Source organism: Dasypus novemcinctus, chromosome 18 (genome assembly GCF_030445035.2).
Source record: "Dasypus novemcinctus isolate mDasNov1 chromosome 18, mDasNov1.1.hap2, whole genome shotgun sequence".
NCBI classification, from domain to species: domain Eukaryota; kingdom Metazoa; phylum Chordata; class Mammalia; order Cingulata; family Dasypodidae; genus Dasypus; species Dasypus novemcinctus.
In genome coordinates this window covers 18,780,474-18,792,982 of record NC_080690.1, presented here as the reverse complement: position 1 = coordinate 18,792,982, position 12,509 = coordinate 18,780,474, and the positions used below count along the sequence as shown (strand labels likewise).

Sequence of the window (12,509 nt, the reverse complement as noted above, 5' to 3'; positions counted from 1 at the left end):
TGTGGGTTTAGCTGATCACCTAAATGTAAGTACAGGGCTCCCCGTTCCTCTTGTGAGACTGTGCCCGCTGTTCCAACTTGTTGAGATCTTTTTCAGTCTTGATTCTACCATTTAGCATATTAGTTATTCCTCTTAGCTTTATGCAGTCTGCAAATTGATGCGTGTGCTTTGACTCATCCTTCAAGTTGTTGATTTAAAGGAACATAGCAGGAGCAAGACAGAGCCTGTGACACCTCACTAGACACGCTGAATTCTGAGTTGACACTTTGGCTCATGGTGTTAACCAGCTATAAAATCTGCCAGACTTTATTATCTGGCAGATATTTTGTCATCCTGGATACAAAGAAATGATAAACTTTGGGATACCTTATTAAAATAAAGAAGTATTGAGTTTTTCAGATCACTGATTGTACATGAGGCTGTTTTTCGGTTTACTTCTTGTGGATTTCCTTATTGAACCTTAGGTGCAATAGCTAGTTCCTTGGCATCACTTATTTTTTTCCTAAGTGCTTATTTAGCAGCTGTTGAATCTGTTCTAAAAGTATGGGATGTTGCAGTGTATAATCTATAAACCATATCATTTTAAATCCAGTATCATTACTTTAACTAAAATTAAGTGCACGTACATGTGCAGAGTCACTCTGTCCCCTTTCCTTGCTTTTCACCACTTAACATTATGCTTGCTTGTGTGTGGTCTCTCTCTCCCACAAGAATGTGAGCTGAGACCTATATAGATTCCCCAGCATCTGACCGATAGTAGATGCTCATTAAATAATGAATGAATGAATGAATTTACTGATCTGTCATTTATGGAATCTGCCTTTCTTCCTTATTTAGAAAGCAGGATATTGGTACTATTGTCCAGTTCTTTGCATATGGCTTCTACTGTCCCTATTATCGCCCTTCTCCTGTCTGAAAATATCCAAATAAAGAAATCCACTTTGAACTCTCCTACCCACCACCCGCAAGCAAGAAAAGTGTGTTTTTGTGACTTGACGGTGTTCTTAGACTAGCGGTCCTTGTGTCATGTGGTCTTAAGACAGTCACTGGGTGCAAAAAGATTGAGTTCTAATGCCAGATGTAGGGAGCTTTTGAGTTCTCTTTGGAGAATTGACATTAAAGAAAAGCACAGTAGAGTGGCTAAGAGCACAGACTGCTTGGTTGTGTCATTTACTGGCTGCTTAACCTTGGTACCTCAGTTTTCCCAAAATCTTTGAAATGGGGATAAAAAATATCACCTATCTCATAGAGTAGCTGTAAGGGTCAAGACGATACTATATCTAAGGGCCTTAACACAGTGCCAACTTCACAAATGATGGCTGCCATTATGATGGTTTTTATTTTGAGAAGCTTTGGGAAATAATGACTCGAAGGGGTAAATGAAGTCACCCATAACCTCATCCCCTAGAAATTACAATTGTTAAACATGTCATATAAATTTCTCGCATTTTCATATGCATTCATATGTGTGCTTCATTCATTTAGCATCCTTTGTGAACATTTTCCCATGCCCATAAATATTTTCTTTAAAAAAATGCTTTTTTATGGAACGCTATGCACACTACTTAGAGTCCCTTGTTTTTGCCAGATTATTTCCATTTATTCCTGTTATAAATATTAGGATTAATAATCTTATGTCTTATTATCTGTACGTCTTACATCTGTCTCTTATATCTCTATCCTTAGGATAAATTCCTAAAATGGGGGAATTGTTAAGCTAAAGGGCATGTGCATTTTTGAGGGTTTTGATACATCCTGCAAATCGCCTTTAGCAAGGTGGTACCATTTATTCTTCCCCCAGCGGAACAGGGAGCTCCGGGAGAAACAAGCATCTCTTCCCTGCCGGCTTATGTCTCTCTGGTGATGCCACATGGGTTATTAATGGAGGCAACAGTTTCTTGCTGTCTCTATTCTCTCTTTGTTTTTCTTTCCTTCCCCCTTGTTTCCCTTCTTGGTTTTCTGCCAAACAGCCTCTTGTGAAAGGACCGCCTAATTAACCCTGTGCTAATTAACAATTTAAAATTACACAGTGTGACTGTTCATGTTTAATTCTCTGGGAGCTCGAGCAACAGCAGGAGCCCCCTCCCCTTTCTAATAGCTCCCCCCACTCCTACCCCATAACTGTTGCGTTTTACCCAGTTCTGTCTACTGAAAGCACTAGGATAAAACCGTCATGACACATGTCAAATAGTCTCCCCGGCTTTTAGCATCTGATTGTCTTTTTAAAGAGGGAAGTGGATGACTTGGAGACTATTGCATGAGGTTCCTGGGAAGCAACAGGAGCAGAGTGGAGTTTTATCATTTTAAACAATCTCTGAAAAGTAAAGGTTGATATTTGCAAAGATGCAGTGGGCTTTGCAGGTGGTTTCCAAGGAAACTAACTTATGAGAAGAGCAAGTGGGAGGGAGGGTTCTTGATGAAGATATTGGAACTTTTCTCATAGATTACTTGGCAGATTTAAGTGCTGGGGGGCGCGGGCAGAGATCATTCCCAGATCTTCCCTTCAGCTAGTTAGTTGGAGAGATATGCTCTACTGAAACCTGGATTCTGGAAACAAAAACAAAACCAACCCATTTTGAGTGCACGATTGAGGTCACGAGTAGAGAAGGGCAGAGTGGAATGCCTCAACGGTTAAAGAGAAAGTTGGTGTGTGACCAGCAGAAGAGAGGCAGCCCGCAGTGGGCTTGGGGGCTTGTGTCGAGAGCTGGTCCCGGAGGGAGTGCAGGACCAGGGGATGCGGAGACGGGCCTGGACGCCAGGCGTGCTCACGCGGGCTGCCGGGGCTGCCGCTGAAGGCGTGGGGATCGCTGGGCTCCCAGGTTGCCCTCTGTAACTGAAGATCATTGATTTTACGGGAAACCATGTTTACAGACAGAGTGCTGATCGACCTGCCGAGTTGACTTCTGCCTCCTTAAGTAAGAACTACCTTTTTCTTATTGACTGCCTGATAAACAGAGCGAGAGAGCCGGCTGGGTGGGAGAGTGGTGGATGCCCCGAGGTCCTGGAGCTGAAGGAGCGGGCAGATTCAAGAGACATCTTCATCTGCTGCTCCGGTTCACCCCCCCCCCGTCTGTCTGTCCATCCCGTTCCTGCATCTCCCACACACTGGAGGACCCTGCCCAGTTATCTAGCGGTACAGGTGCCACGTACAGCTGAGTTGGCAATCTGGTGACGATGTTGTAAAGCAAGAGTGCCCATGCTTTAATGTGAATCGCCTGGGGATCCTGATAAAATGCAGATTCGGATCCCATACGTGTGGGGTGGGGGCCTGAGAGTCTGCGTTTCCAACAAGAGCCCTGGCGAGGCGGATTCTGCACGCTTGGAGTAGCGAGGTTTTTCTAGGTTCCCAGCGTGGAAGCCAGAACAGGCAGTTTGGACCCCCAAGCGGGGATCCTTCTTTCCCACTTGTGATTGAGTGGGCCCCCTCAAAACCCTTCTCCTGCTGCTGGCGCCAGCAGTGACGTCCTTTCTTGACACCTTCTGCTCTGGAGTAGACTACAAACAAAGTGATGTAAGTTTTCCAAGTCCCAACCCCTTGGTTTTAAGAGAAGAGAAGGCCAGAGCAAGCAAAGCCCACCAATTAATTGGTTAACGCTCGCAGGTTTCTCTGGCCCAGCCCAGGCTGGAGAGGAGATTGGCTTTGCTGTCGATAAACAAGTCCCTGGTGCAGCATCAAAGCTGTTCTCCTTTATCAATCGCGGCCTCCCCTTCCCGCATGTTCCTGTAACTTACCAAGCATTTATGACATTGATTTTACAATCGGGCTGTTAACCCTCCCGCCCCTTCAGGCCGGCCAACCTTCTTGGTCCCAGATGTCAATCAGGTGTCATCCAGCCAATCAGGTGCATCCTGAAGATGGGCCGCCCCCGGTTTTCACCTGTATCCCCGATAAGGCGGCCGAGGAAGTCCCGTTGCATTTGTTGTTTGGTTTCGTTTAGTTTAGTCATCTCTGTCTAAAATCAATACAACTCTTCTAAGGCGCATGGAACTTTGTTGTCATGGAGTTGGAGGTTATGAGCCGAGAAGTATGGGTGTGTGTGCTTGCCTTCATGTGTGTGTTTTAAATAAAACGTGACACATTCTTCCAAAAAGTTATTTCTCCAGAGACTACTGGTAAACCTGCCTTCTCTCTCTTTTCCCGAGGGGGAGCTGTTGGCTCACTCTACAGTCAAGAATCAAGAAATGAGAAAAGAATGGGAAGATGGGGGGAGGGCGGGGGACCAAACCCAGCCAAAACCTTCCTCTGCTGTGTATGAATGAGATTGCGGGTGGGGAAGCGGCCAAGTGTTTCTCCAGCAAGGAGGAACCCGGGGAAGTGGGGGCCTGGGATTTGCAGGCGAAAGATGAGGGCCGAGCAGGGCGCGGAGCTGCCTGGAGGAGCCGTGCTGGGACGGAGTAAAATGCCCCTGAGAGGTTGTTGCCACAGGAGCAGGGCGCCGGACGAGCTGATGCCTTCCCCCGGGGACACGAGGTCTCAGAGGGCGAGTTCAGCTCAGTGGCACTTTGGAGTCGGAAACAGAAAAGCCCCAGGGCTCACGGACAGCTGCTGGGGTAGCAACTAATGACTAAGAGGCAGGTGCGGAACAGGGGGCGGCCCGAGCCCAGCTGCCGTCCCGGGCAAGCCTAACGGCCTGCTAAAGCCACGGAGCAAGTGGGGAAGGGGCTGGATGCAGAAGGGGTGAGAGAAGGACCGTGGGAGGGGCTGCTGGCCCGTAGAGAGTCGGGGCGGCTCTTGGTAAAAGCCCCAGGCCTACGTCTTCACCCACAAATTTATAATCCAGAACCAGCCGAGTCCCAGGCAAGGGTGCCTCCTTCCCGCTCGGGGCAGAGGAAGAGGAGATTGGGAGACCTGCCTCCTCTTCCTTCTACGCCGTGGTCGGGGTGGTGTCGGGCCCACTTTTCTGTTTCGCTCCACAGTTTTACTGTTGCTAAAATGGGGCTGCTGCTTCCTAGAGCTGGAGCGGCCGGCTGGGGCCGTGGGCCTGCCGGGGCAGGCGCGTGCCCCCCGGGGCCTCGGCCCAGCGCGTTCAGGCCTGCAGGCTCAGCGTCCGGGCCGTGCGCTCCTCGGACACTTGTTTTGAACTGCTCAAGCTAGAACCGTGGTCAGTCCAGACACCAGCAGCGACGTCACCTCTAAAGCACTGGAGCTGTCCCTGAGGGTTAAAGCCTCATCCTCTCATCCCTGCCCGGGTCCCCCCCCACCGGCGCACGGGCACTCGCTCTTGGTGTCAGCCATCTGCGGCGGGTAGGGCCGCACGCCTGCGACCGCGTCGGGGTCGGAGCCATGCCACCGCCTGCCTTCGTCACCGCGACGCCTCGCCCTGCCCGGTCTCCCACGCCGTGCTTGCCAAGGACGGAAATCCAGACTGGTCTTCAGGGTAGAGCAGCAGACAGTCCCAAGGCAAAGTGGGATTCTTCTCCTTTTCCTCCCCCCGCCTGCCCTACCTCGGACCCCTCTGCACGCTGGACGGTGTGGGGTGCCCACCGGGGTCTCAGCCGCCCCCCTTCCCGGTCCCGAGATGCGGTCACTGAATTGTGGGTGTGGACAGAAGCCTCTTAGAGTACGCAATGTGGGACCTGAGCCTCGACCCTCCTAACCTCTTCCTTTCTCTCTCTTCCCCCTCTCTCCCACCTCTCCCCTTGCTCCGCCCTTCAGGTCCGATCCGTACTGGGTGCAATGAAAGCTCCACGCAGGCCTTACCATGGAAGGCTGTGACTCGCCCGTCGTCTCGGGGAAGGACAATGGGTGCGGTATCCCTCAGCACCAGCAATGGACTGAACTCAACAGCACCCACCTCCCCGACACCCCCGGTAGCATGGAGCCGACCGCAGGCGAGAGCCACGGGCCCCTGGATGGCCTGACGGCCCCGTTCAATGAGCGCCTGGCGGAGAGTGCCGCCCCGGCCGGGCCCCCTGCCGAGCCCGCCGGCAAGGAGGTCAGCTGCAACGAGTGCTCGGCCTCCTTCGCCAGCCTGCAGACCTACATGGAGCACCACTGCCCCAGCGCGCGCCCCCCGCCGCCCCTGCGCGAGGAGAGCGGCAGCGACACCGGCGAGGAGGGCGATGAGGAGAGCGACGTGGAGAACCTGGCTGGGGAGATCGTCTACCAGCCGGACGGCTCGGCCTACATCGTCGAGAGCCTGAGCCAGCTGACCCAAGGCGGGGGCGCCTGCGGCAGCGGGGCCGTCCCCTCGCTCTTCCTGAACTCTCTCCCCAGCGCGGGGGGCAAACAGGGGGACCCTGCCTGTGCTGCGCCCGTCTACCCACAGATCATCAACACTTTCCACATAGCCTCATCCTTCGGGAAATGGTTCGAGGGCCCCGACCAGGCTTTCCCGAATACCTCAGCCCTGACGGGGCTCAGCCCCGTCCTGCACAGCTTCCGCGTTTTCGACGTGCGACACAAAAGCAACAAGGATTACCTGAACAGCGACGGTTCTGCCAAAAGCTCCTGCGTATCCAAAGATGTCCCCAACAATGTGGACCTGTCCAGATTCGACGGCTTCGTGCTCTACGGGAAGAGGAAGCCCATCCTGATGTGCTTCCTGTGCAAGCTCTCCTTCGGGTACGTCCGCTCCTTCGTGACCCACGCGGTGCACGACCACCGGATGACCCTGAGTGAGGACGAGCGGAAGATCCTCAGCAATAAGAGCATCTCCGCCATCATCCAAGGGATCGGCAAAGACAAAGAGCCCCTCGTGAGTTTTCTGGAACCAAAAAACAAGAACTTTCAGCACCCTTTAGTTTCCACAGCTAACCTCATAGGCCCCGGACACAGTTTTTACGGTAAATTTAGTGGCATTCGGATGGAAGGGGAGGAGGCTCTCCCAGCCGGCCCCGCCACCGGCCCCGAGCAGCCCCAGGCCGGCCTCTTGGCCCCCGGCTCCCTCCTCAACCTCGGCGGGCTCACCAGCTCCGTCCTGAAGACCCCCATTACCTCAGTCCCCCTGGGGCCTCTGGCTTCCAGTCCTACCAAATCCTCGGAGGGCAAGGACTCTGGGGCAGCCGAAGGGGAGAAGCACGAAGCGGGCGATGCGGACTGCTTCTCCGAGAAGGCGGAGCCGGCCGAGGAGGAAGAGGTGGAGGAGGAGGAGGAGGAGGAGGAGGAAGAGGTGGAGGAGGAGGAGGAAGAGGAGGAGGAAGAGGAGGAAGAGGAGGAGGAGGAAGACGAGGGTTGCAAAGGACTCTTTCCAAGCGAGCTGGACGACGAACTGGAGGACAGGCCCGTCGAGGAGTCTGGGGCCGCGGCAGGTAGTAGCAGCAAAAAGGACCTTGCTCTCTCAAACCAAAGCATTTCTAACTCCCCCTTAATGCCTAATGTGCTCCAGACCCTGTCGAGGGGCACAGCTTCCACTAGCTCTAATTCTGCTTCTTCCTTTGTTGTCTTTGATGGTGCGAACAGGAGGAATCGTTTAAGCTTTAACAGTGAGGGCGTCAGGGCCAATGTGGCAGAGGGCGGCAGGAGGCTGGACTTCGCCGACGAAAGTGCCAATAAAGACAGTGCCACAGCACCAGAACCAAATGAAAGCGCCGAGGGCGAAGATGGGAGCTTCGTCTCCCATCACCAGCACGCCGGCTCCCTCTGCGAGCTGGGGGTCGGGGAGTGCCCCTCGGGGAGCGGCGTGGAGTGCCCCAAGTGCGACACGGTCCTGGGCTCCTCCCGGTCGCTGGGTGGCCACATGACCATGATGCACTCTCGCAACTCGTGTAAGACGCTCAAGTGCCCCAAGTGCAACTGGCACTACAAGTACCAGCAGACGCTGGAGGCGCACATGAAGGAGAAGCACCCGGAGCCGGGGGGCTCCTGCGTCTACTGCAAAAGCGGGCAGCCCCATCCCCGGCTGGCCCGAGGCGAGAGCTACACCTGTGGTTACAAGCCTTTCCGCTGCGAGGTGTGTAACTACTCCACGACGACCAAAGGCAACCTCAGTATTCACATGCAGTCGGACAAGCATCTCAACAACATGCAGAACCTGCAGAACGGAGGGGGCGAGCAGGTCTTCAGCCACTCGGCCGGGGCGGCTGCAGCGGCGGCGGCGGCCGCAGCGGCCGCGGCCAATATCGGCAGCTCCTGCGGGGCCCCCTCCCCCACCAAACCAAAAACCAAGCCCACCTGGCGGTGTGAGGTATGCGATTACGAGACCAACGTGGCGCGGAACCTGCGCATTCACATGACGAGCGAGAAGCACATGCACAACATGATGCTACTGCAGCAGAACATGACACAGATGCAGCACAACCGCCACCTGGGCCTCGGCAGCCTGCCCTCGCCTGCCGAGGCGGAGCTGTACCAGTACTACCTGGCCCAGAACATGAGCCTGCCCAACCTGAAGATGGACAGCGCCGCCTCGGACGCCCCGTTCATGATGAGCGGATTCCAGCTGGACCCCGCCGGGCCCGTGGCCGCCATGGCGCCGGCTCTAGGTGAGGCTCCCTTGCTGTTTGTCTGATCGTTGAAAAAAAATTACATCGGTTGAGTTGGGAATGTTCGAGAATAGGCAGGCCTGTTGATTCAGTTGACTTCCCCCCCCCCTTGAGTTATTTTGTGTGAATTTAAGTGTCAAACGATTGACTAAATTCCATCAAATAATTTTCTCAAGAATCTCTTGGGCTCTGTGTGTGTACCTGGAGGATTTTATACATCCCACAGAGAGATGATTGTATACCAGCTATGTGTAGGCCCGGGATTAAAATTTAAGTGTTTCCTCTTGTTTTTGCTTTATGGACAGCCTTCCTTTCTGTGCCCGTTCTTGCTCTGTTTCTCAATTTGAAAAATGGCCATAATTATCTGAAACTTTGGGGTTCCATTAAATATTTATTGAAACTTACAGGAAATTGTCTCTGGGTTGTTAAATAAGGAGAAGCACCTCAATAAGAGGAATGAGACACTGGAATTTGCTTTATTCAGATAACCAAAGGCTGGTTTTGTGCTGAGTTGGGAGCCACCCAGCCAGGTGTTCTCCAGGGTATCCGTGAGATTTCGATGAAAGAGACGTCCCTGTTTCCTTTTTTATTTTGAATGAGCTGTTGATGCTTAGTATGGTTGGGACTTAATTGGGAATTAAATCACCTTAGGTATAAGTAATGAATGGTATATGAGGTGAATAGTGAATGAATCATAAAATTTGTATGTTAAAGGAATTTCGGTTTCAATTTCAGTTATGACCTCTTTATTAGAAACTTTGTTATCATGAAACATGACCCACATTTTAGAGAAGTTGGCTTGGCTACTTCTAGAGATCAAGTCTGACCAATTGACTGTGATATATCTAGAATAGGGTCAAGAGTATAGGATGTACTGGAAAACCATGAGTCTTTACAGAGAAAGAATCACTCGTTTGGGGAAAGAGCTTATATAACAAGCAGAGCTACTGAGTGAGCCTTTGTGAGGACCACTGTGATGGGGTGCAGTGGAGGGGGGGCACCTGTGCCTACTGCCTGCTCCTTCTTACCTGCTCTCCATTCCCTGCCCTTACTCACCTCTTGGGTCCAGAGGTGGTAGCTGGAATTGAGCCACATCCCACCACTGATATGGGAATACATTGTTCTCTGCAACAACGTGTGAGCAAGTCTCCTCATTCTGGAATGATATAGGTTAATGCCAGAGGACCAGCCCTCACCAGTCTGTAAATCCTTATCTATGTGATATTTTAGTGCTAATGTTGATGGTGTATTTATTTCATAACATCTAGTTTGTTTCTCCTCCTATGTATTTAAGCTTGAATCCTTGCTACTTTATTTCCTACTTTGTAACTTTTACCTGTTGGTCCTTTATTACCAAATGATTTGAAGATGTTTTACCAGCTGGTTAATCCATGAACATGTAGGGATAAATTTGTCTAATTTGCCCCCAGAGTAAGCCATGCATATTAGGGATGGACATCAGTACTATAAGTTTGTTTGTTTGTTTGTTTGTTTAAAGCCTATAGCAACTGGAGTTTTCTAGTTTGGAAACTTAAAATCTTGGGGAGGGAGATCATGGAGAAAATCAAAGATAGTGTAGGTGATAGTGCAAGCACAGACAACAGATGGGTTCATTTTGGGTCAAAATAAGATGTTTTTGTTACCTTGAAAACAAATAGTTCCACCAAAGACTTGAATTGAGAGGTAGGGAAACATTTTCCTCTTTCACCGAGTGTGAGTCTTGGGGCACCATGCATTTATTGAGCACAGTGGAAGGTGCAAAAGGAATGAAAGGTAAGAGTGACCCTGTATTCTGGACACACACAGAAGATCTGCATTTTATTTCTTAGAAAGTAGAGCTCTTCCTTCTTTGGACTTTATCCAGCTTAGCCAAGAAGGGCCCTTGAATTTCCAGCATCACCACTTGTTAGCTGAGGTGAGCCTCTGGAATCCTCCTGTGTCTTCCTTAGGCCATGAGAGCTGTTGAGATTGAGTGAGAGCCACAAATACTTTATGCTGGAAGTTTGAGTGGGCATGGGTGCAATAGGAAGTGTCCAAGGACTTAAAATTTGTCATACAACCTCAGTGGAAGATTTGCGAAGAAAAAGAGTGGCAACCTTCAGTTCTATCTTTGTTGCAGCTCTACCAATTCTTCTTAGACCATTTATTATAAGAAGGCTGTTGGTGCTATTGGAGAGTATGGGGTTTTGCAGAGGGTAAAAATGTTTTTGTGAAATACACTCCGGCCTGCAAATTTATAATTCTCATACTTCCTTTGACGGAATCTTCTCTTTTGGACTCTTCAGCAGACATGGATTGTGGGCATGCTTCTTTCTGGGGGCCTTTTAAAGAGAGGTTGGCACCACTTGGTCTGGTCTGGTTGAATCCGATGCTATTTGTAGACAGGATGTTAGACTCAGGGCCCTACAGACATCCTTCCAAACATCCCACAAGACTCTGTAGTGTAGGGCAGCACTGAGGAAGGGGCTTGTGGGGGTGTCTGTGTATTTCCCATTTCCCAAACAGCCAGCCAGCCTCAGCACCCCTGCACAAGGTTTAATAGCTCCCCTGCTTCTGCCCCTCTTCTAGAACGTGTCCTTTAGTTCACGTCCCTCTCTGAGGCTTGTGTGTGTATGTCTCCTGTGTTCACAGTGGGCATGTACGGGAAGGTGGGGGTCCGCTCGTTTCTAAGAACATACCCAGCAGGGCCCGAGAGCGACGACCCACTCGGTAGGTTCTTACTTAGGGGGCTCTTCTCTTAACCGCCCGCGGACTGGGTGAGCTTCCTCCGCTCTCGGGAGTGGAAGTAATCCCTAGAATCCTAGGCCCCGGGTTTGTTTCTCCAAGGAATAGTTCTAGAAGGGAGTCTGGGCTTGCCTGTCATGCCAGCTCATTCCACTGCTCCTCTGCTTCTGCCTTTGATTTGCATTTCATTTTCAGAGCTCAGAACGGGAATACGGGCTTATTTCCTCAGGTTGTTGTGAGGACTTCTAATTTTCAGCCAGGCACGCAGCAAGTGACAGCTGACTTTCTCTTTAGAGTGATATTGATGCAGGGAGGTTAAATTTTAAAAGTGGAGATGATTTGATGCTTCAGGTGGTCGGCATCAGAAACAAATATATGTTTGCTCCTTGTCTTACCCTCGGGGCAGTGCCTTTAACTGAACATGGGTATGTTTCGTGGAAGTTGCCTGGCCTTGGTCCCTATTAAGGGATGGAGCTTTTAGTTGTTTCCAACCCCTCCCCCCTCCTTTTCTCTCTTGTCCTAAAAAGAAAGTCGTTGTCATGGCTCTTCCCACCAGGGGAGATGGCAAAAGAGACGGCAAGTAAAAAGCTTCCCAAACCTTCCGGAATGCATGTGCAAAAAGATTTCTGTGGCTTGCTAGTCTGTTCAGTAGAGACTGCACTCACCTTCACACTCATGTAGCATAAATAAGAACATCATTTTAAAGAATAGCATCTTTTCTTTGATTAGCCACTTACCTGGATTCTAATCAGTCATTAAAAAAAAATTCAAAACCAAAACAACCTACCTCAGCCCAACCACATGTAAAGGTCAAGTTTAACTATCAGGTGGGGTGGGGGCAGACATAACAACCTGAGTGTGTATTTGCATGTGTTTAGAGGAGAGGCAAAAAATAGACAGCTCAGCTTTCTGCTTGACTCTACACTTCTAGGTAATGGAGAGAGGGTTGCTCTTTCCAAGCAGTGAGAGCTTGCTGTATTAATTTACTGTGAGTGAATGAGAGCCCAGTTCTGGCTCAGCAGGTCAGTGGTAGACTGGAAAAGAACCGGGGACAGTGAGGGAAGAGAAGACTTGGCTCTGACCTTTTTTCTGTACTGTGAACTGAGCCTGGCATTTCACTACCCATCTCCATCCACTTCCTGAGCATCTAACGTTCTGGCTCCTTTTGACTCTTCCCTGGCAGAGCCAGCATTTGGCATCTGTGCAGCAGGCTGGGCACTCTTCAGTGGTTTAGTGAGTTGAGGGTCCGTCTCTGATCCTAAGGAGGCGGTTCCCTGATGGGGGTCTCTGGCCAGCATCTGGCTCTGTATGTGGCTGACTGGACAACAAAGGAGCACGCGCCATGTACTCTCACCAAGTGC

At 50.9% G+C, this 12,509-nt stretch overlaps 1 protein-coding gene across 2 annotated transcripts in view; it reads left to right on the top strand.

Annotated features, from left to right (window-relative positions):
• The window catches only part of ZFHX3 (zinc finger homeobox 3), a 262,125-nt gene that overhangs the window by 85,900 nt on the left and 163,716 nt on the right, over positions 1-12,509 (top strand). For both annotated transcript variants that reach the window (XR_009181527.2, XM_058279776.1), the window contains exon 2: positions 5,657-8,424. Coding sequence is in view for 1 of the 2 variants with exons in the window: in XM_058279776.1 (XP_058135759.1) it covers positions 5,703-8,424 (2,722 nt within the window). In the remaining variant the exon portion in view is untranslated. The remainder of the gene's footprint in view (positions 1-5,656; positions 8,425-12,509) is intronic.